At 42.0% G+C, this 21,241-nt stretch overlaps 1 protein-coding gene across 2 annotated transcripts in view; it reads right to left on the bottom strand.

Moving 5' to 3' along the window:
• Positions 1-21,241, bottom strand: part of pcnx1 (pecanex 1) — a 34,567-nt gene that overhangs the window by 1,808 nt on the left and 11,518 nt on the right. The window contains exons 7-34 of one of the 2 annotated variants that reach the window (XM_088312393.1): positions 20,948-21,077; positions 20,098-20,294; positions 19,084-19,177; positions 18,044-18,101; positions 15,821-16,059; positions 15,426-15,579; positions 15,314-15,346; positions 14,136-14,307; positions 13,749-13,859; positions 13,419-13,510; positions 13,224-13,333; positions 12,354-12,459; positions 11,814-11,906; positions 11,571-11,721; positions 10,825-10,966; positions 10,579-10,756; positions 8,797-8,905; positions 8,453-8,582; positions 8,315-8,373; positions 7,047-7,262; positions 6,703-6,956; positions 5,999-6,229; positions 5,655-5,755; positions 4,745-5,126; positions 3,449-3,723; positions 3,076-3,254; positions 1,734-2,215; positions 805-945 (exon numbers count right to left, since the gene is read on the bottom strand). In XM_088312393.1, the coding sequence (XP_088168519.1) occupies positions 805-945; positions 1,734-2,215; positions 3,076-3,254; positions 3,449-3,723; positions 4,745-5,126; positions 5,655-5,755; positions 5,999-6,229; positions 6,703-6,956; positions 7,047-7,262; positions 8,315-8,373; positions 8,453-8,582; positions 8,797-8,905; positions 10,579-10,756; positions 10,825-10,966; positions 11,571-11,721; positions 11,814-11,906; positions 12,354-12,459; positions 13,224-13,333; positions 13,419-13,510; positions 13,749-13,859; positions 14,136-14,307; positions 15,314-15,346; positions 15,426-15,579; positions 15,821-16,059; positions 18,044-18,101; positions 19,084-19,177; positions 20,098-20,294; positions 20,948-21,077 (4,619 nt within the window). The remainder of the gene's footprint in view (positions 1-804; positions 946-1,733; positions 2,216-3,075; positions 3,255-3,448; positions 3,724-4,744; positions 5,127-5,654; positions 5,756-5,998; positions 6,230-6,702; positions 6,957-7,046; positions 7,263-8,314; positions 8,374-8,452; positions 8,583-8,796; positions 8,906-10,578; positions 10,757-10,824; positions 10,967-11,570; positions 11,722-11,813; positions 11,907-12,353; positions 12,460-13,223; positions 13,334-13,418; positions 13,511-13,748; positions 13,860-14,135; positions 14,308-15,313; positions 15,347-15,425; positions 15,580-15,820; positions 16,060-18,043; positions 18,102-19,083; positions 19,178-20,097; positions 20,295-20,947; positions 21,078-21,241) is intronic. The other variant, XM_088312399.1, reaches the window with a different exon arrangement.

Here is a 21,241-nt window from a genome sequence, read left to right as displayed (position 1 = left end):
AAATAAATAAAAAAATAAAAGTTGCTGCTTACGTTAGGGTAAAAAAATGAGCGCACAGCATTTAAAAAAAAGGATCAAAGGTGATATTACGGATGTAAAAAGTGATGTCATGGAAACAGTGACCTTAAACAAAAATACTTTAGAAAAAAATATCACTTTTGATTTTGAAAAATAAAGATTATTCACATTTTTACTTTATTATTCACTTTTTCCTCAAGGCAATTTTCGGGGTATTTTCACTTGAAAATTTTTTTTTAATAGAAAAACTCTTGGAAAAAAAACACTAGTCACATAATGAGGAATTTCTTTTCATATTAGGATAGATTTAATGAAACAGTAAGACTTCGTACATTTTTTTTCCTTGAGAAAAATATGAATGTTCTCAGGTATGTTTTTTGGGGGGATAAAAAAAATATGACTTCACACCAAAATATTGCTTTTTTTAATCTTAAAAAAATACTTTTTGACTAAAATAATTTGAATTTTTCTCTAAAAATTTTTTTTTTCAAATATTATGTATCGTATAATGACCATATATTTACTTAGAAACTTTTTATCATGGAAAAATAGTACTTTTTTTAATTACCTAAAAAAAACTGACTTTTTTTTTCTGGATTAAAACAAAAAACTAAAACGATTCATTCTAGTAAAAAAAAAAAAAAATCACCTTTGTTCACAAGAGATTAGAACCTCTTTCTAATAATAAAATTTTTTTTATTTTTTTTTTTTTTAGGTGTGCATTAAGATGACATTTGCAGTATGTTGCAACAAGCGTTGAAGTCCTGGTAATGGCTTCAAACTCACATGTCCTTCCATGCCCTCCAGGGGGCTCCAGTCCCGCCAGCAGGTCCGCCCCGCCCGCAGTCTCACCGTCTCATCGGGCCACTGCAGCTCCTTCCGCTTGGACATATTGATGTTGTCCAGCACCTGACTCGGGTCCACAATCTGGACAGAACCGTAACGATGACATATGAATGCGAGCCGGGTGCACCTCACACAATATCGCTTAGAAGAGGACGGAGGAAGTCACGTGTCAAGTTTGAAACAAGTTACTATGGAATTTTTTTTTTTTTTGGCACAAAATTCAAGTGAGCCAAATCATTGAATCATTGCTTGATTTAACAGAGTTTGAAGTTAAGTCACGCTTATATAATGACAGCGTTTTTATTGGTATAGTTTCAAGATTAAGCTCTCCATGGAGTCTTACGTCTCGCTTTTGTGTCTTTGAAATTGAATGCGTGATTGATATCAAGTTTAGTTAATATTTGACCCGCTCTTGGGAAGCTAAACTGTCGAGCTAACGTCGCTAGTTTTGCTTCAATTCACACAACTAGCTTACCTGCATCTGCTTTCTTTCAGTTTCAAACCTTGAGTGTTTTTTTTTTTTTTTTTTAAGGTTTCATCAAACCACAAATCCTTTCAAATCTTTGTTGACACTCGCTCAACATCAGCCCATGCAGCATATTGGTGGCTGTCGTCGTCGCCGCGGTTGCACGCATGACATAAAAAAAAAAAAATTCTTTCAAGAACAAAATGCTGCTGGGTTAAAAAAAAAAAATAAAATTGTCGCAAGCTAACTGAGGCCGACTCGAGTCGCTCACCTCTGCTTCAAAGAGCATGGGAAGGGTAAAGCAACACAAGATTTTGGTCTTCCTATTGCAAAATTTCACTTACAGTGGATGGGTCTGGAATTTTATCCCTCATGCAAATCGTGGCGAGACTTTACCACACACCTGCACTCTGTAGGAGATGTCATCCCTGCGCACCGTGGAGACGACGGGGTTATGCTGCTGCGGGTGGTGATGGTGATGGTGCGGGTGATGATGATGATGAAGATGCTGCTGCTGCTGGTGATGGTGATGATGCTGGCCAAGCGGGTCCATCACCACGCCGCACAAGCCGTCGTTCCCCAGGAGGCCCACCAGCGTGTGGCGCTTGCACGGCGGGATGCTGTGGCTGGACAGCGACGCCGACGGGCCGGCCGAGTCCGAGGTGGAGCCGAGCCGCAGCTGCAAGGAGGTGGGCAGCGTGCGCAGGGAAAGCTGGCTGGTGGAGGAGCGCCGGCACGCCTCCAGGCCCGTGGCGGACGTGCGCAGCGACGAGTGGCGGCTGCTGCCGCCGTAGCGGTACGACGATGACTGGCTGGCCACAGACGCCCGGGCCGGGGAGTGGCGCACCAGGCTGGACTGGACGGACTGGGAACTCTGACTGGAGCCTGGATGCCCAAAAAAAACGCAAAGTCAGACCGGCATTAGCGTTGCGACAATGTAGTAGACAAAAGGACACTATCCACTAAAGTCAACAATTTGATAAAGAGTGACAATAGCAGCTAGTTAGCTATGAACATTTGCAACAGTCAATCCTGAAGAAGCTTCTGTCACTCGTTGTGAAAGGTTGATTGAGTTATTGATTTTATGCGTGACATCACACAATGCGGTCATCCACTCATGGTAACGGCTAATGCTAACTAGCTGCGAGATTCACTCGCTATTAAATGTGTACCAGTTAGACGTTAGCAGCTACGCGTAGCACATTAAGTCATTCACACGATTAACCTTTGCAATTTATTTTCTCTGAGTGACAATAATGCGTTATTAGCGGCTAGCATCAACAACGGTTAATTTGACATGACATCGCACAATGTGGTTGAAAGCCACAAACGACAAACTAGCCGCTATTGTCAATCACTGAATTCCCACATCATCACACCATAGGCAAGGTTAGCCGCTAACTGGTAACTTTCTTTTATTGATAACGGCTAACGAGCCGCTATAGCAATCGAAGATTGAGTGTTTTAATCGACTTTGGGCAAGTATGCGGTGTACTGCTAACAAAAGTAGCTAACTCGTTTACATTTTTAGTTATTAAAGGTCAGGCGTTTTATTGACTTTGTGGGACATCACACAAAGTGGCCGACTGTTAACATGAGTTGCAAACTAGTTGCTCTCCTCCCTTGTCTAAATTAAATAAACCACTACTTTGTGTAAATTCCATCAAATGCTCGATGGACTTTACATGTGACACTTGACGTTTGCCGCTATCGTCTGACTCGCCGCCGTGTTCATTTCCTCTCACCCATAGCGTGCGGCTGGTACGAGTGAGGGCCGCCGGGTCCGGAATTGCCGCCCTGCGATATGGAGCTCTGCTGCGAGTCACCAGCCATCCCATTCCCACTGCCGCAGGACATCCCGCCCGCATCAGAATCCTCAATATTGCCTCCGCTGTTACAACCTGCGCCGCACCCTTTTCGTAATCTGCAAGGATAAAAATGAGTCACAGTGAACCAGCTTGGAAACGGACCAAAATCGACGCGTGGTTGAAATTGCCTGAAGAGGCCACAAGATGGCAGCAAAGCACTTTTTAGTTTTGGTCTCTGAATGAAAATGCTCCACTCACTTCTACACGTCACCAAGATGCCTAAAAAACGCACACACAGCAACACACACACCTGTGCCAAGTGTTGACCACAAAGTTGCGGATGTTGGCGACGCTGATGGGCCCGCCCAGGATGTGGCCAAGCTGTGGGTGCGAGTTGCAGTAGGAGGTGGTGAGCGGGGACACGTAGATAGGATAGCCGATGGGCTGGTCGCATGACGAGTTGATCATGTTGCGCAGGGCTTGCTTGGCGTTCTGGATGCTGCCGCGCTCCGGGTTGCGATTCCGGAGGAACACCAGTTCCTGCTGCTGGCCCGCCCACAGGCCACGCACGCACTCTTTGTTGACCTGCGGCACAGCAATGCAACATTTGCGTTGAAATTTGCTTTGTATGGCGGAATAATTCATCTAGAAATGACAAATGCATTCATTTTAATTTATTAAAAGATTCGAGGAAAACGGCAGGAGTTTTTGGCAAGGACTGTCCATGTCCTACACTTGACAACAATCTCCCATGTTCTTCATCTGTCTCAGGCAGGATAAATTTTGTGTTCTCCTCGATAACTCAAGGAACAATGCGTCATCAAGTATATTATATAATCTCACAAATTATTTTTTCCATGATATACAAAAATTGTGGATTGCGAAACAATCACTCAAATAAAATTATATTTGAATTTTACATTTCGAAGAGTACATTGTGTGTTGTCGCCCATTTGACAACAATCACCGGTATTTTTCAGACATTAAGTTATGCAAATTCCCCCCCAAAATACTAAATAATCCTTAATTAATTGACAACTAATCGGGTATCAAATTAATCATTAACTATTTCTTACAATCGAGTTATCGTTCAATCAATCAAATTGTCCAAATTCTTGGAATTTCAGGCTTTCAACAGGAAATATTCTCAGAATTCTCTTGTCCTCCATGACAGCAGACTGATTATTTTTGAGTCAAATCAAAACAAAACCCTTTTAAACATCTACTTATACTTTGGAAAACAATGATCATCCCTTTTGCATATTTTCTGACATGTTATGGAACGACCCAGCAAGCGAATCCAATTTTGTTTGCGCATTTTCTGCCCCGTCAATTTGAAATAATGTCCTATTTCAGGATAACGGACTGGTCATTATTTTTTTTAAAAATCCAATTGATTGATAAATCAACAAAATAATTGACTGATGATTAAAATAAGCATTAGTGGCAGCCGTACAATATACAAAATTTTTTTATCCTACATGTGACAACAATCTCAAATATTCTTTACGTCTCATGCTGTAAAAGATTCTGAAGAATGTATTCGGTATTTTCCTACAACATGTGACAACCTCCCATATTCCGCACAAAGGAAATGTTACTGGACCTTGATGACTCTGAAGCTGAGGTATCGGCGGTTGAGCATGATGATCTTGTACTCGTTGGTGCCCTCGTCCAGCACGTGGCGCAGAGCGAGCAGAGACTGGGCGTTGGATAGCACGGCGCTGCGCCACGCGGGGTCGCCCTCGTGGGCGATGACCAGGTTCTGCTGGTGGGCCGAGATGGCCTCGAAAAGCACCGCCGGCTCCTCGTACTCGTCGGGCGAGGTGAAGTGGTCCTGGTGAAGTTTCAGGGACATTCGGATGCCGGGCACCACCACTTTCCTGAGAAGCTCCATGTCGGCGAAGATCCATTCGTCTCGCACCGACGAGATGCGGAAGTCTCCTTTAAACAAAGCGTGAAGCCCGTACAGGAAAGACTCCAGATTGCTGTGGGATGGGACAACGTTAGACGTTGGAACTTTTTTCGTGGACCGTTTTGTGTTTGCATCGTTTAACATCATTATATGATCCAGGTCAATTTTGGCCTGAGCCAAGAATATTTTCAAATTATAAACAACAGATCATTTTAAAATGTATTAACTCATTTACTGCCATTGACGGCTCAAGACGTCAAATATCAATTTAAAAAATTTTTTTTTTTTTACTTGGCTGGTAGTGACTGAGTTAATAGTCTGTCAAACTAACAAATGGGTGATTTGCAACACGAACTGGTTTCGTATTCAGAAATTTACTGTAGTTAAAAGATCCCGGGTATCGAGAATTGCAGGAACCAATAAACATACCCTTTGAATTACAGAAATTCTTCAGAACAAAAACGAAGAAAATACAAGAAGAAATTACTTAGCTGCTTTCAAAGCAAATTTAAAAATGAGCTTCTCTCATTCTGTCGGTAACTTTCACACAAAAAAATAAGAAGTTTTCGGATTTTTACGAGTTCCAAAATGTCAACCAAACCTGGACATGTGATGAGCCGCCGTTCCGAGCGCTCTCCTTCCCAGCACGCACAGGCCGAAGCAAAGCAGCACGAGAGGAGAGCCTCTCTCGTTGTCCAGAGGCTATAACACAAAACATGAGTTATATCAGGGATGGATCCTCAGTTCAGAATTCCCCCCCCCCCCCAAAAAAAACCCCAGTCTTGGCCTGGCTGCTGAAGGGCTTGAGCTTTTTTTTCCTCCATCATACGTGATTATTATTCACTCCGTCCATCTTTTGTGATTTTCTCTACATCAGCCCTCATTAGAGCTTGCGGGTTCTTCAACCGAGATTCCAGCGTGCTCTTTAAAAATCCATTTCGCTACCTTGTCCCTGCGAGAGTTGCAGTACTGGATCCAGCCCAGGTAAACGCTGCAGAAACTGTCCCTGGAGACGCCGGCCAACCGGTGGTCGTAGTCCTCGTCGATGTTGGGATTGAAGGTGGGATCCAGGTCCACGTAGTTCCTCTCGCTGCACGCCCGCAGACCCTCCTTCATGGTCTCGTTGGACAGCCACTCCTCCAGCTTGGGCGAGGCCACCACGTAGTAGATGATACCCTGATGAGCACCACGGGATTTTGTTCAATGCGCTTGGTACTCAAAAAGTGGAAGGTGACGCTGAAAAAGTCAACAAATTGTTTTCTTCTTGCTAGGGGCGGGGGGGGGGTGTAATATAAAATAATTGAAAAGCATTGGCATAACTAAACTAAACCTCTAATCTCGTTGCACACTTGAGTACAATGACAATAAAGGGATTTCTGATCTGATTTCTAAACAAGCGTGACAAAAAAAAAATAAAATTAAAAAAAAAAAATCGGGCCTACAAGAAAATGTATTTCAAGTACCGTCCCAACTGCTCTTGGTACTTGAATGAAAAAGCACTAAAAGGTGACCTGACACACCAGAAAAGGCGCTTTAGGTACCCCCCAGCTGCTCTTGTACCCCGATGGAAGTGTGCCAAGACGTGGTATGACTGGCCCAAAAACGAATTAGGCCCCCCTCCACTACGCTTAAAAAGTCCGCCCACTGACCTTGACGTAATAGGTGGTGAGGATGCGTCGCAGGTCGAAAACCTGCAGCATGGACGCGGCGCTGTTGTCGGTGATGCTGTAGCCTTCCAGCACGTACTTGGTGACCAGCACCTCCCAGGCCAGCCAACGCTGACCGAAGGCGGCGTTGAAGGACAGGACGTGCGGAAGGTGGCCCGGCTCGCAGCAGCAGCAGCCCTCGTCCTCCTCGACGCCCTCGGTGATGGCCTCCACCTCCCTCTGCTGGCAGTAGGTACCTAAGCGAGGGTGAGTTACCGACGGGTAAGCTTTGTCGTGTCAATCGGACGGCTCGCGGGCCGGAAAAACTCCACGATTGCAACGCTCACCTCGGAACTCCAGCCCTCGCAGCTGGAAGGTGACCAGGCCGTTGCCGATCTCCACCAGGTGAACCAACGCGTTGAGGTAGTCCGAGGCCAGGATGAAGCAGTCGCCCGTGCTGAAGTTGCCCCAGCGGCCCAGCAGCAGGTCGCCGCACAGGCTGTGCTGCAGCGAGCGCGTCAGGTGCTCGTAAAAGATGGAGTTGAGGTTGTTGTCATCTGAGCCTGAAGGGAGAAAATACTGCTATTAAGAGCGTATAAATCACAAACGATGCTGTCGACGAATCTTGCTGCTTTTTCATCACATCTGCATACACAGCATGCTGGTGATTTCATCCCCATCAGCTCATACAAGGATCATTTATTTTTTGCTACATGTAACACTAAAATCTACTTATTTATGTAGTTTGCTATTCACATGTTCCAGTGCTTCTCAATTATTTTCTGTTACGTCCCCCTTATCAAGAAGAAAATTCCCACCACCCACTCTCCGCCGCAACTAGAAATAATAGCATTTTTGTCGCAAAAAACAAACCTACACCATATAGTTAATACTCGCTGCGCACAAGGGGCAATGAGAGCGCCACTGCCAACTACTGTTGTGGATGTGCAATTACACTTTATTGTAATACGGCGGGGGGAAAAGCATGTTCCCCAGGTTCACTGGCGGCCCCCTCAGCATCGCACCGTCTTGAAAATGGCCGCGCAAGTGTATCTGCAATTAAATCCACACTTTTCCCACCTACGGCCATTATTGTTGAAAAAAAGCGAGAATATATTTTAGATTTTCAAACGGTCGCTAGTTACGACTTCCGGGTGTGTTGATTCCGCATAGCGCAGCACGTTCATGAGTGAGTATCCAATCACAAGCCGCGTTCATCAGGCCAGCGAGAAGGCGTTACTGTAACCAACTCGTGATCTGATTGGCTCGCAATTGTCTAGCAATTGTAAACACCCCTCACACACAGAATAGACGTCCGCACGAGTGTATCGGAAGGCCTCGGACAAATAGTGCGTGCTCCTGGTATTATGAAATCTGCCTGGCAACACGAGCTAGCTGAATTCTGATTGGATAAAAACTCACACCTAAAAATACAACACTAGGATATGTGAAGAATATGATCATGATTTCTTGACCGCCCACCACTGCTATTTAGTGATTCATGTATTTATTTATTTATTTTTTTTGCTAAATACAGCTGTCTGTTACTGTTGCTGCTGATCGTATTAACTGCATGCACTGTATATATCATACAGTTAGTGATGAACAATTTCACCTGGGTTTCTGTCCAGCTGCGAAGCCAGGCGGGTGTTGGAGTGATCGACTCTTTTGGTGCTGTGTGTGGAAAAAAAATTAAAAAAAATAAATTCAACTTAAATATGGAGGTGAGATATTTTTATAGACAGAATCCTACTTGTAGTCACGCTCCCAAAACTTTACGGGCCGGACGTAAGATGTGATGAAAATGGCGCTGCCCAGGAAAGGGTTGAGGGGGGTGGAGAAGATAGCTGATACCAAGGCCTGGACGAAGAGCATAGCTGAGTCTGCAGCAAGCAAAGGAGGTCAAGGACCAGGCGGGGAATTGTGTATAAACTCGAGAACATGTCAACTATATAACTATGGCCTCAATGAGATTAGCTGAATAAACATTTTCCAAAGAGGACAATTTACAGGTGAGACCTGTGACTCGAGAGCATGACCAGAGTCATAAAAATATTTAAAAAAATAAAATAAAAAGAGATGGGGTGGAAAGGATACGAGGCACGGCGAAGGGCTGAGCAAAGGCGTGGAAGGCTGAGCCCCATGTGATTTGCCAGGGTGCGATGTAGGTGTAGACAAAGTGCAGCTTGTAGAACAGCTCCCACAGCTAAATCAAAATAGCAAAAAAAAACAAAACAAAAAAAAAAACACCAATTAAAACAATGAACTTATGAACCCTGGAGGAAAAAAAGCAAGAAAAGATTTATTTTGTAGGTCAACAATGTAGGCAGCAGTTTCTTGTTAAGGTGAGTGGCGTTTTAAGAAATATGACATTTTTTTTCTTTCAATGTTTTTTTCATTTTCTATTTTGATGAATAGTCAGAATGAGGTCATCGTTTGCAGCATTTAGTTCATTACTGCCTTGTGAGGAGCAAAGAGGTACAACAAGTCAAAATGGCCACCCTCATGGTAAGCTTGCAATTTCATGTGCTTAAAAAAGAAGAAATATTTTGTAGAGGTGTCCCCGTCACATTTTGGTTTTTTTGCACCCAACTCGAGTCATTTGTTTATGTATGGCAACACCGAGTCTCACTTCGATACCTTGGTAATGCATTCGGAACAAAAAAAAAATCCCGCCTAAAATTGTCTTAATGAGACAAATATTTTAATATTTAACTTTTTCTATGGCTGTAAATCTGCAGCGGTTCGAATAAAGTGCACAAATGAAAAAAATAGTGCCGTCAAGTGATTAATTTTTTAAAACTAATTAATCACCAAAAATTCCATGATTAATTGTGATTAATTACATTTTTCAACTACTATTTTTTATGACGTTAATAACTTTTACTTGAATAATATCTTGGAATTGTTGCAAAATCACCAAATATGAAGTACATTTAATTCAAAGACTGTTCTCATAGCTTTCTTGGATTCTTGAATACGATCTAAATGGAGACATCTTTGCAGACATTTATTTTCGAAACATTTCTCAAAACTGCCCGCAGGCGCCACACTCCAGCAGTGTTGGTTTGCAAGGCCCAGTGGTAACTTCAACACTGTGTTTTGTTCTGAGACGTGCTAAAGACAGCTAATATGGCACAATATTTGCAAAGTATGCAAATTATTTTTTAAGTAAATCAAACTGAGTAAAAATATATAAAATTAAGTTAAAATTTTTTGGATTAATCACCTAAGTTAATGCTTTAATTTTGACAGCCCTAGAAAAAATGCATTCTTGATAACAAATTGAGAAAATTCTGAGATACCGATCAGCTGAAAATCGTAAACGGTCCCAATTTCCGATCACATGATCTTTAGTTAAAAAAAGAAATTAAAAAAAATCCTTCATGGCATTACAACATAATATGTGCAGTAATAATAATTTTATTATATTTATTATTAGAATTCATATTTTTTTAATGCATGTACCTGCATTTTTATCTAATCTTTTTAAAAATTTTCCACACTACAATTAAGTAATTACATTTATTCAGAGTATTTGTTAGATTTGCACAAATATTTTACACATTTTATTTTTAAAATATTTTTTTAGCTTTGTGGCATCCAGCAGAGATAGTGGAACTTCGAGAGCGTCATGCTATTGGGCTGACAAGTCCCAATTTCTTTTTTTTTTTTTTTTTTAAATCGATTTTTCTATGGAACAATCAAATAAAACAAAATCAAATATAACAAAACATTTTTTTAAAGCCAGTACCATTCATTAACCAATTCCAATTGTTCATTTGATATCGTTTAGCCTCCCACATCCAGATAAGGCCACTCTCCACCGATCGACTCATTTTCAACACCCACGTTACCTACAAACGGGAGTCGACGCACCTTGCTGAAGACGATGGACATGAGAAAGAGATCCAGCAGCAGCGTCTCCGACATGTGCCGATAGTCGAAGGTGAAGAAGAGCACGGTGAAGAGGACAGTGATGTACTGGTAGGTGGGACTGCTGTAGCACGAGCGCAGCAGCTTCAGGCCCGCCACGGTGATCATCAGCGCACCCACCCTGGAAAAGAAAAAATTAAATGAAAATAAAAATAAAACACAGCTCAAAGGAAAACACGTTTCTCTCACTCGGTGTCCAGTCGTTTGGGGCTGGCGAGCTCCCTGGCGCTGCCGCTCAGCTCGTTGAGGATGACGAGCGGGTAGAGGATGTTCCTCTCCACGAAGAGCAGCCACACGTGGAGCTTCTCGAACCACATGACGTGAGCCGCGTCTGACGGCAGAGAGGACGAGAAATGAGATTAGGCTCTTACTGGAAATTGTCTCGAAAAGTTTGTGTAAAAAACAAAAAAAAAAAAACAAACACTTTCTCATTTGTAATTAATTTTAGTGCACCTCTATTTTTTTAACACGCGTAGTACTGGTTACAGGTCACATTAATGGTGGGAATTTAGTTATTTTATTTTTTTTTTTTCATGAAATTATGGATCCGTCTCATTTTTTTTTTTTAATATCACGAAACCGCAACATTTTATAGCCACTCTTTACTGAAATCAATTTACTCACAAATGTGTGTGCGGGCCATCTCTCGATAACTTAACTGCATTCCGATTTTAGCAAACCTTTTACGCAGGTTAATAGCACCCAGCGCCATCTAGTGGAGGAGCATTTTACTGATCTGCTTGTCACTATGTCTTTGGGATAGATAGCTCCAGAGACAGATAGATTGATAACCAAAGACATAATATTTGTTGCAAATCAATAATACTTTCCAGACCAATTTTGGGAATCGCTGTCCGAGACTGACACATGGTGCTAAATTAAAAAAAGCTTTTTTTAACGATGGTCAAATGGTGACTATGTTATCGTGTACTCACCCCTGACTTCAAACTGGTAATACTCCTTGGTCTTGAGCAGCGGGTGCGAGAAGCAGTACCAGGGCAGCTGTTTGCGCACTTGGGGGAGCAGATAGTGGGTGAGCAGCCCCACCGTGCCGAGCAGCGCATACAGAACGTAGCTCAGGAAGGGCTGTGGCGGACACGGAGGAGAAGACGATGACGTTAACGCACGAGTGAAGGGGCTTTAGGAACATTGGATGAACGGCGAGCGGACGCACATACCTGCAAGGCGATGAAGACGGTGCTGACGTGGATGGCAAAGTACAGCACGGCGATGACCACGCAGACGATCAAGTCGGACTGCAGACGCTCGTTCTACAATAAAAAAAAATAACAAAAAAAATAAAATAAATACATTGAAAATTTTTACAATTCTCAATAATCAGCATTTGGTCACAAACAGGCAATGGAAGGTCATTAATATAGCGCAAACAATTATTTTCATAACATATTTAAAAAAAAAAATGCTCTTTTTTTTTTTTTAATTAAATGAAATCATTGCCAAAAAAATGTTGATGATTGTTTTCCAAAGTAAAAGCGGATGTTTGCAAATGTCTTATTTTGATTCAACACAAAAAGATCATCAGTCTGTTCTAATGAAGGACTACAGTCAGAAAATAATTCAATCTGAGCATTCGTATCGTTTTGAGTCAAACAATGTCTGTACATTTGAGAATCGACTCCACACTCATTCACTGACACCCGAACCTGAATGCAGCACAATGACGCTGCGTACAGGATGCCAACGGTTGCGCAACTCACCACTGAGGCCCTCAGCTTCTCGGGCAGAGGGTCCCGCACTTCCGACAAGGGGTCCTCCGGGTTGCTGTCTCTCAGGTTGGGTAAAATCTTCGACTGGATCAGCGAGCTAAGAGACGAGGTGAAAATGTCAGCGTGCTCGGGGATTAGATGGTGATTATTGGCGCAGTTGGTACACTCAGAGGGCAATAATATTAAGAGACAAGCCTAAATTATGCTTGTAATTGATTTCAACAATTGGTGGGAAAAGTATGGCCCGTGGGCCATCACGTGAGGGTTCTGTACATTTGTTGCATGGATTGAGCCGATTTGAACTTGAGAAATAATTGAATTTGTTTTATACATTTAATTATTCATGTATCTTAATCAATTGGTTAAATTATGTATTGTAAATACAACGAAAAAAGGGCAGGAAATAATTTCATAAATATTTGAGAAAAATTGTATTAATTGTATGAAATAATTAATTAACTGTATAGTGTTATCCCGTCTCTTTACGATTCACTTGTCGCAACTTTAGCATTTGCAAATTTATTTTGGAAGGTATCCTTCAATTGCAGTCAATGAAATGTGAAGCTTTGGCACCATCTTGTGGTGACTATACGCAATTACAAACTTATGAATTTTTACAACTTTTGGCCAGGCTTAGTCACTTATAGAGTTACTGTCACAAATTTAGTTATAAATTAATTTTTGGAAATTATTTCATTATTAAAATTGTATTCAGTGATTTCATCTACACAAATGTCTTCACCTCATCTACATAGAACCTGTTTAAATTAAAATTCAAATGTGGCCAATGAGTACAAAATTTAAGACCATCTGTCCCGATACTTTTGAGCATGTACAAAGTGACCGGACACGTGTGCTCACATGAGTACAGACGGGTCGCTGCTTTGCCGACTCAGGTGATAAGAGACAGCCACAAGCAGGCCGCAGAAGACGGAGAAGAGCACGGGGATGTGATGAGGCTCCCAGTTCTCCTGGAAGAGCCAAAACGTATCACATGTTTGCATACCGAGTCACCACCCATACAACGGTGCCACCGCTTTGCGCGCTTTCGCTCACCTTGAGGGCGCCGTAGCAGAAGCCGTACAGCAGAGCGACGGTGAGCACGCTGCGGAGGACGCTGTAGAGCGACGACAGCAGGCTGGTGCAGGCTGCGGGCAGAAGACGAGTTCATTAGTCAACCGCAGTTCGGGGGAAGGCGTCTATTATAAAATATTGCAATTAAAAGTGGCATTTATGGTAAAAGCCAATAAAAAAAAAAAAAAAAGACTATTTAAGGAGAAATGTTCTGACCACAAATATGGATGTGCACAAAATTGCAGAGCAACAAGCTACAAAGCATCTTTTCATCATTCTGGGAAAAGTGGCAAGTGTTACGTTGTGGCTCACCGTTGCCCCCAAAGACGTGGATGTCCAACTGCTCAAAGAGGTACATGACAAACGTGTTGACTTGTGGCAGCAGGCCAACGAAGAAGATGATAGGGAAGCACAGGGTGAACACTGCAAACGCACGCAAGAAGATCAGTAGCGGCAACAATTATTTCATTTTACGGACAGAGCGCGATTATTTGGCATTTGTGGAGTCATCTATTTACTTGAGTGTTTGGAGGGCAACTTTTTATTTTTACAAGACTCATTTTTTTTTTCTTTTAAAGGGACAGTACTCCGAACCTGACTACAATTTCTACCCAACTTCTGCTGATACTAAACTACTACAACCATTATCCCAACTACTCCTCGCGGCGCCTCCACGACCACGATCATATTGACCCTCACCTATGACGAGGTCCCTGGCAGAGGCGAGGACGAGCGAGCTGGTGAGGGCGACGCCGTACAGCGTGAAGCGGGACGAGCTGGTCCGCAAGCTGGTGTAGTGCAGCAGCCAGATGAGACCGCAGCACAGGCAGAAGTACACCGGCCGGCTGTAGGCGATGATGCGATTGTGGCCCTGTAGGGGGCGGCAGAGAGGCGGCAGTCATTAGAAGCTTGATAAAGTGTTTACATTGTTTTGTTTTTTTACATTGTCAGCTTATTTTGTGCATCGACAGGTGTATGCTTAATAAAATGTATAACACCTTCCAGCATCATGAAGAGCTTTTGTGCAAATTCAATTTTAGAATTTCATCTTTCATTATTTTGAACAACAATAAAGAATTCGGAATTGAATGACTTTGCAGCCAAATCTCACAGGTCAGAAATGAATAAAGCAACACTAAAATTTTATGTTTTAGTTTTCCTCATATCAACAATGATTTTGTTTGTATCTTTGGGGTTTAATGGCATGTGTAATCCATTGCAGATATGTAAAATGATATTTTAGTCATTACCAATTCATAATGTTTAGCCTGAATGTTTTATTTGTGCAGAAAAACAAAGCGGAAAATAATATTGCCAAAAAAAGCTACAGGAGCAACACTAAAACAACTCATCAAAATAAGGTCGGATTATTTTAAAGTGAAAGTATACACAATGCATAATTTGTACCACAATAAACAACGCCTAAATTGCACTTTCCGATGATTATGTCGATTTAAGGCAATTAACAATAAATGACAAGGTGAACGCGACCCAGCAAAATTAAAACAGCGTGTTCCTAAAATTGTGTCAGCAATGTTATGAAAAACCCGTGTGTGGGGGTGTGTGTGTAGATACGCATGCATGCACACTCTAAACGCAGGGCAGGCTATTTAAAGCCATGTCGCCCGCGGCCAAGCTTGAGCGACATTAATAAAAGACGCGGTCGCTGACGCAAGCAGAGAGTAAGCAGCGTCGCTTTAAAAAGGAACAACACGAGAAAAGTGCAAAGTAAGAAAAATGTAGTTCATGTGGATTAAAGGCGATTATGCTTTTTTTCTTTTGCAGACATAAATATATGGAGGAACACTGTAGTAGAAGCTAGCTAACACTTCGGTTTCCACAGTAAAGAAATGTTTGAGTTGTAAAATCCGACTTACATGACGCGGGGAGGAGGAGTCTGGTTGAACGCTCTGCCAATCAAACAGATAAAAGAATAATGACAATTGATAAAAACTGAAAATAAGTCTTTAAAACCATCATTTTCTTCACCTTGAGCAAAGAATATTGGCAGCTGGCGATGACGAGGCAAAATTGAAAGACCCAGATGTCGGTGAAGAAGCCGTGCACCAGAAGCACCGAGCCCAGGAAGGCCACGAGGACGGCCAGCACCACGGCCAGCACGTTTTCCAGAACTTCCCGGTTCCTGGGAGTATTAAAAACATTCAGAAATGGTTCAACATTCTACAGGGTTAATGTTGAGAAATGCTCCTTTGTTTTCCCGTATTGATATTTGAATTTTGGGCCCCCGGGGACTTGCTTTTTTCCCCCCGCCGAATGACAAAGTGTAATTGCACCTCCACTCCAGTAGTTGGCAGTGGCGCTTCCATTCTGGAAGGAGCGCACCAAGTGAGAGTCCACTGAGCCACGACACTGTAGCGACTTACCGGTCGAACAGCGCCAGCAGGGTGAGGCGGTCGAAGTGCAGGCCCACCCACAAGTAAGGCATGAGCCACAGGCGGTAGTACTGCTTTGCCTTGCCGGCGCCGGCAGCGGCGGCCGCCGCCGGGTCGTCGGGTCCCAGTTGCACAGCATGGAGGTCCGGGCTCATGTCGGCGTCCTGCTGCTCGAGCAGCTCTGGGTCCATTGTGAGCAGGCGGTTCAGGCGGATCTGCGGGAGGGAGAACTGTCTCGCCGTCAGAGTACACTGGTACCTTGACGTGTCTTTTAAGCGTTAATTACGACAACTTCACAAAATTCAAACAAGTGTGGCGCAAACTTAAGTCAGTAAGTCATAAATCATATTTCAGCAATAGTGCAAACAAATCAGGGGCTTGATCACGTCAACCTTTCATATATCATGAAATAATGATATATAAAATGTGGACCGCACTTCTCAAGATCTGACTTTATATATATAAAAATTCATAAAATATACATAAACAAGTCCAAAAAGAAGTAGAGGCTTTCACCCAAAGTGCAGCTTTTGAAAATTCAAAAATATATTCTACTACATTGCAATATTGATTTGAATTCAAATATTTGCAATTGTCCAGCCCCAATCTGTATTTTATAGACGTCACAGATCCTCGCAGAGGATAAAGAATATACAACTGAATATGGTTATATTGATTGCCTAAATGCATTGCCGCATAAATTTTGTTCAAATATCAGTTGCATCAAGGGTTGTATTTGCATTACATATTTTGTGGTAGCGTTAGAATTAAGCTAGCAGACTAAACTTCAATTAAGAGAGGCATTAAAAAGATTGAAAACTTACTGAAGAATTGTTCAATATTTGCCAAAATGATGCGAAATGAGTTGAGAAGCGGACACTGCCACCATAGCTAGCATTTCAATTCATTTCAGAGGGGAAAAAAGATTTCTGTTAAGAATTCTTCAAGTCGTTTAATAGGTGACGTTTCATTGTCTTATTCTGATAGGCGGATCTTTTATTTTGAAGGGCGCTTCGTATTTCCGTTTCCTGTTTAGCGTTCTCGTTCGTCATTCAGCTCAGAGCGGTGCAGTAGTCAAGGACGATGTGAGTACTTGTTCTAATTCATTCTGATTAATATTGATAGCATACTCTTCTTGCTTTATTCAGTAAAATAATGCGTGTGTTTATATTGTTTATACACTCGTTTTATTCTCATGTTTGCATTCGTTAGTCAACAGGGTCTAGCTAACTTGTGCAATAGGTAGCCATTGGCAACTTGCTAGTACAGATAATATAGACTGGAAAAGACAACATTTAATGTCTATATATGTCAGTTTACTTGTGTTGAGAGTGTTGCTGACTGTTAGATAGTGGAAACATTTAGTTGTTTATTCCAACTGTATTTTGATGGGGTTTCTTTCTCTCATTGTTTCAGATACTTTATATATATATAATTGTGCGTATACATGTATGCACATCTGCACAGTGATGCTGAATAAAGTGCTGAGTTCTACAGAAGACTCTGTGCTCTCTTACCGGAGCCCCTGTAGTGGTCAATAATCCAAATAACCAGTTCAGAGGTCGAATCCTCAACAATTTCATATGGGTACGAATTCAACCCCTAAGTCAGGGGTGAGCAAACTTTTTGATTGGCGGGCCACAAAGGGTTCTAAAATTTGACAGAGGGACCGGACCAGGAGCAGATGGATGGAGTGTTTTGGTAACCTCACCTCATCGGAGAAAAAAAATACATTTTTAATTTTAAAAGAAAGTGAACAAAAGCATTACAACAAAATATCTGTCTTTGGCACACCACAGTATTTAGAAAATAAAACATTAACAAGGTTTATTCACTCAATTCTTTTCAAGTTCGGCGGGCCTATTAAAATGTTTGACGGGCCGCATGAGGCCCCCGGGCCGTAGTTTGCCCACGCCTGCCCTAAGTCAAGGTACCACACCATGTCAATACGAACAATATAATATAATGATAAAAATTTAATAATAATAATAATAATATAAATATAAATATCAATATCAGTATCAGTTTCAGTATCAATATTAATATGATATAATATAATATAACATTATATAATCTAATATAATATAACATGATATAATATAATATAATATACTGGTAGAAGCATTAAAGTCTTTATAGCCGGCCACTTGTAACCATCTGGATTCTTACTGTGATACAGCACACACTGTTTGACACGGAACATATTCTACTCACCAGGTCATGAGGGCAGAAGCGAACTGAGGTAGAACTGGAGAGGTGGGAGTCTGTGTCCCTGCACCACACACACAGACACACACACACACACACACACACAATAATCACATTAACTGTAAGAGGAGGAACCCGCTGCATTCAATTAGCATTCCATTGGCGGTCACCGAAATCATAAGAGGCATTCAAAGTTCCCACGCGGAGCCGACTGGATGAAATACGGGACAGGTAGTGTTAGTGCTTTGTGCTTGAGGTCAACCTCGAATTATCGAGCGATAGGGTTTTGCTGGTATGCCAAATTTGTTGAAGGATGGGGGGAAAAAAAAGTTGTTGGTGCAAGGATAACCTCGTCATTCCAACTGTTCTCATTTTTCCTGTTGCATTGGGTTGTTTATTTCCTATAAAGAAAACAAACGATTGATGTTACACTTGACTTTAAAAAAATAAATAAAATAAATAAAAAAATAATCACTCAGTTGTCATATCTGGTTACTATCGTTGATTTTTGTTCCTCAAACGAAGGTTCACTTTAAAAAAAAAAAAACATCATATGTGAGCCGTTTTGACTGCTGTTGCAGTTTGGTAATTTCCTGAAAATAAACTATTAAGGTTTCACTTTTCTAAAGTGAAAAGCTTTAAATTGCTTAATCCTATTCCTGCAGTTACTGCTGCATATTGGTAATTGCCTGAAAACAATGCAGGAACAATAGAAAACTATTGATGTTGCACTTTCCAAAATGGATGAATGAATAAATAAATAAATATATATAAATAAATAAATATAAACATAAATAAATAAATAAATGATAAGATGTTAAATATAAGACGACAAACTATGGATGAATCTCTTTCTCAAAAAAAAAAAAAGGTTTTAAACATTTGTTTTTATGACTGTCTTTCACTTAAGAGCGAATTCACAGTGAGCAGTTTTCTTACAGCTTCATTTCAAATCGTCATTAAACGTGTTCCCGTTTACACGGAAGCAAATCGTGCTGATCATGGCCAGTGAGGATACATACGTCGTTTGTGTGAATGCTGCTCACCAAATGTTATTGGAGGCTCGTCTGGTGGCGGGCTCAAAGTTGACCAGGGACATGTCACACCCGACAGCTTCATACAAGGAAGGGGTGAGTTTTCCTACAAAAATGATCAATTCAACCTTTTAATTGTGCCCTAATAATAACAACAACAAACATTTTAGTTGGCAACCAAGCATGAGAGATTTGCGCTAAGTACAATCATTTCTCAAATGATTTCAATAATACATAAATGGTTTGCATAGAAAGCAGTCTGCATCTGGATCGACACTGGAGTCCGCCCAATGACCGACACTCTTAATAACTATTAATGGCGCTCATGCTAGAGAATGCTGCAGACGCTTCATCAACAAACGCAGATAACTGGAGCATGGCTAATGTGAACTCCGCTTGGGGATCAGATCACGTCAGTCGGCTAAACGTCAACGTCAGACTGACGGCGACGAGGCCAGCAGAAGGGCGAAACAGTTATAGCGCGGGTTAATTGCAAATTTGAACATGATTTTTTTTATTTATTTTTTTTTTCAAAATGTGTTTTTACACTCTATAGCAGGTTGGGCAAACTACGGCCCGGGGGACACGTGCGGCCCGTTAAACGTTTTAATCCGGCCCGCCAAACTTGAAAAAAATTAAATGAATAAACCTTGTAAATGTTTTATTTTATTCTCTTTTGACGCAAGCATGATTTGTCTCACCTCTCGTGGGCCGGTTGCAGTAATAACAATATCAATTAGCTAAAATAAATGTGTTGCCTTCAGTATTAATGATTGTTGACGTAGTACAAGATAATACAACACAACTTTATTTATATCGCGCATTTCATTCGTGCTGTGTTACACATTGTATTTCAATTTATTTCTCAAAAGGGTTAATACGCCAGCGTGGAAAAATTAGCCCTGCTTTTCTGAAATCAAATTATAGTTAGAGGGGAACATATTCCGCATTATAAATGGGGGTTCACCACTCCCCTTCAAACCAAAAGAATCAATTTAAAACGTGCAACATGTACTGTCTGCCTACCGAGGTCATCCTGCAAGCTGCTGGCGCCGACCGTCGAGGCCTTGTCCTGAGAGCCTTCCAGGTGCGCGCTTCCATTCCTGGCCAGCAGGGAGGCGCTGGCGCTCAGCACCGTCACCTGGGAGGCGGTGCGAGACGGCTGAGTGGACTTGGCCTGGCAGGCGGCAGGCTGAGAGTTCTGGCTGAGCGCCTCCTGGAGACTGTGGAAGACAAGTGGGGGGGTATTGTGAGAAGCGACCAAAGCGAGGAAGCAAAATGGAGGGTCGGCCGCGCGTTGGAGCAATTGGTCGGTCTCATAAGTGTTTGAGCTGTGCTTTTCGCCAAAATTGCTGACTTTGCACTTCAAATCCAGGCAAAGGCGACTTGAGACTAGTTTTGTCCACCAAATTCTGATTTGTTCTGTGAAACTGGCGTCACAGTCAGTCGGGAAAAAAAAAAAAAACAAGTACTCGGGCCCTAAATAATTTGAAAATTCTGCAACCTCCAAATCACATTCAGGGCAATAGAAAAACAAGCAAATCGATGTGACATAGCATGACCGGCACATCATGCGCACTTGTGAGGAGATTGATTAGTCAGGCCTGGCATAGTTGAAAGGACTCCATTCTTTGCTCGCCCACCCAAAATGTTATTAAAAAGATGCCACCATAATAGCAGGGAAAAAGATAAAAAGGATCCCATGCTGAGCAAGACACAACAACAACAACAACGTGACAAAATTATGCTTTAGGGGTTAAACAACTTGGGAAAAAAGAATCCAATTGCAATTCCGATCTAGGACCGCATATGAAAGATGAGCATGGCAGGTGGTGGTCACATGTTCACACCAGGCCATGAAGTACACCGTACGTACCTGAGGGGGGAGCCAATGAGGGAGGACGGCGGCGTGGGGTTACTGCCCGCGTTGTGCCGCCGCCGTACCGCCTGCCGACGAAACGTGCTCCGCTCGCGGCGGAAAACCACCGTCTCCTCGCTGCCGGGAGCTGTGATGGCAAAAGGAAAGGTTATATGGCAGTCCAAATTATTTCGTCTTGAAAAGAATCAAAATGTGAAAATTAAGCATTTATGTTGATAAAGAGCCGAGATTTGTTAAATTTGTGTTCCTTATTTTTTCTGGAACTTTTTAGAAGATACATTAGCTCAATAG

Source organism: Idiotropiscis lumnitzeri, chromosome 1 (assembly GCF_059441095.1).
Source record: "Idiotropiscis lumnitzeri isolate Australia: NSW breed Sydney's pygmy pipehorse chromosome 1, RoL_Ilum_1.0, whole genome shotgun sequence".
NCBI lineage: Eukaryota > Metazoa > Chordata > Actinopteri > Syngnathiformes > Syngnathidae > Idiotropiscis > Idiotropiscis lumnitzeri.
This window is presented reverse-complemented; position numbering and strand designations above follow the sequence as displayed.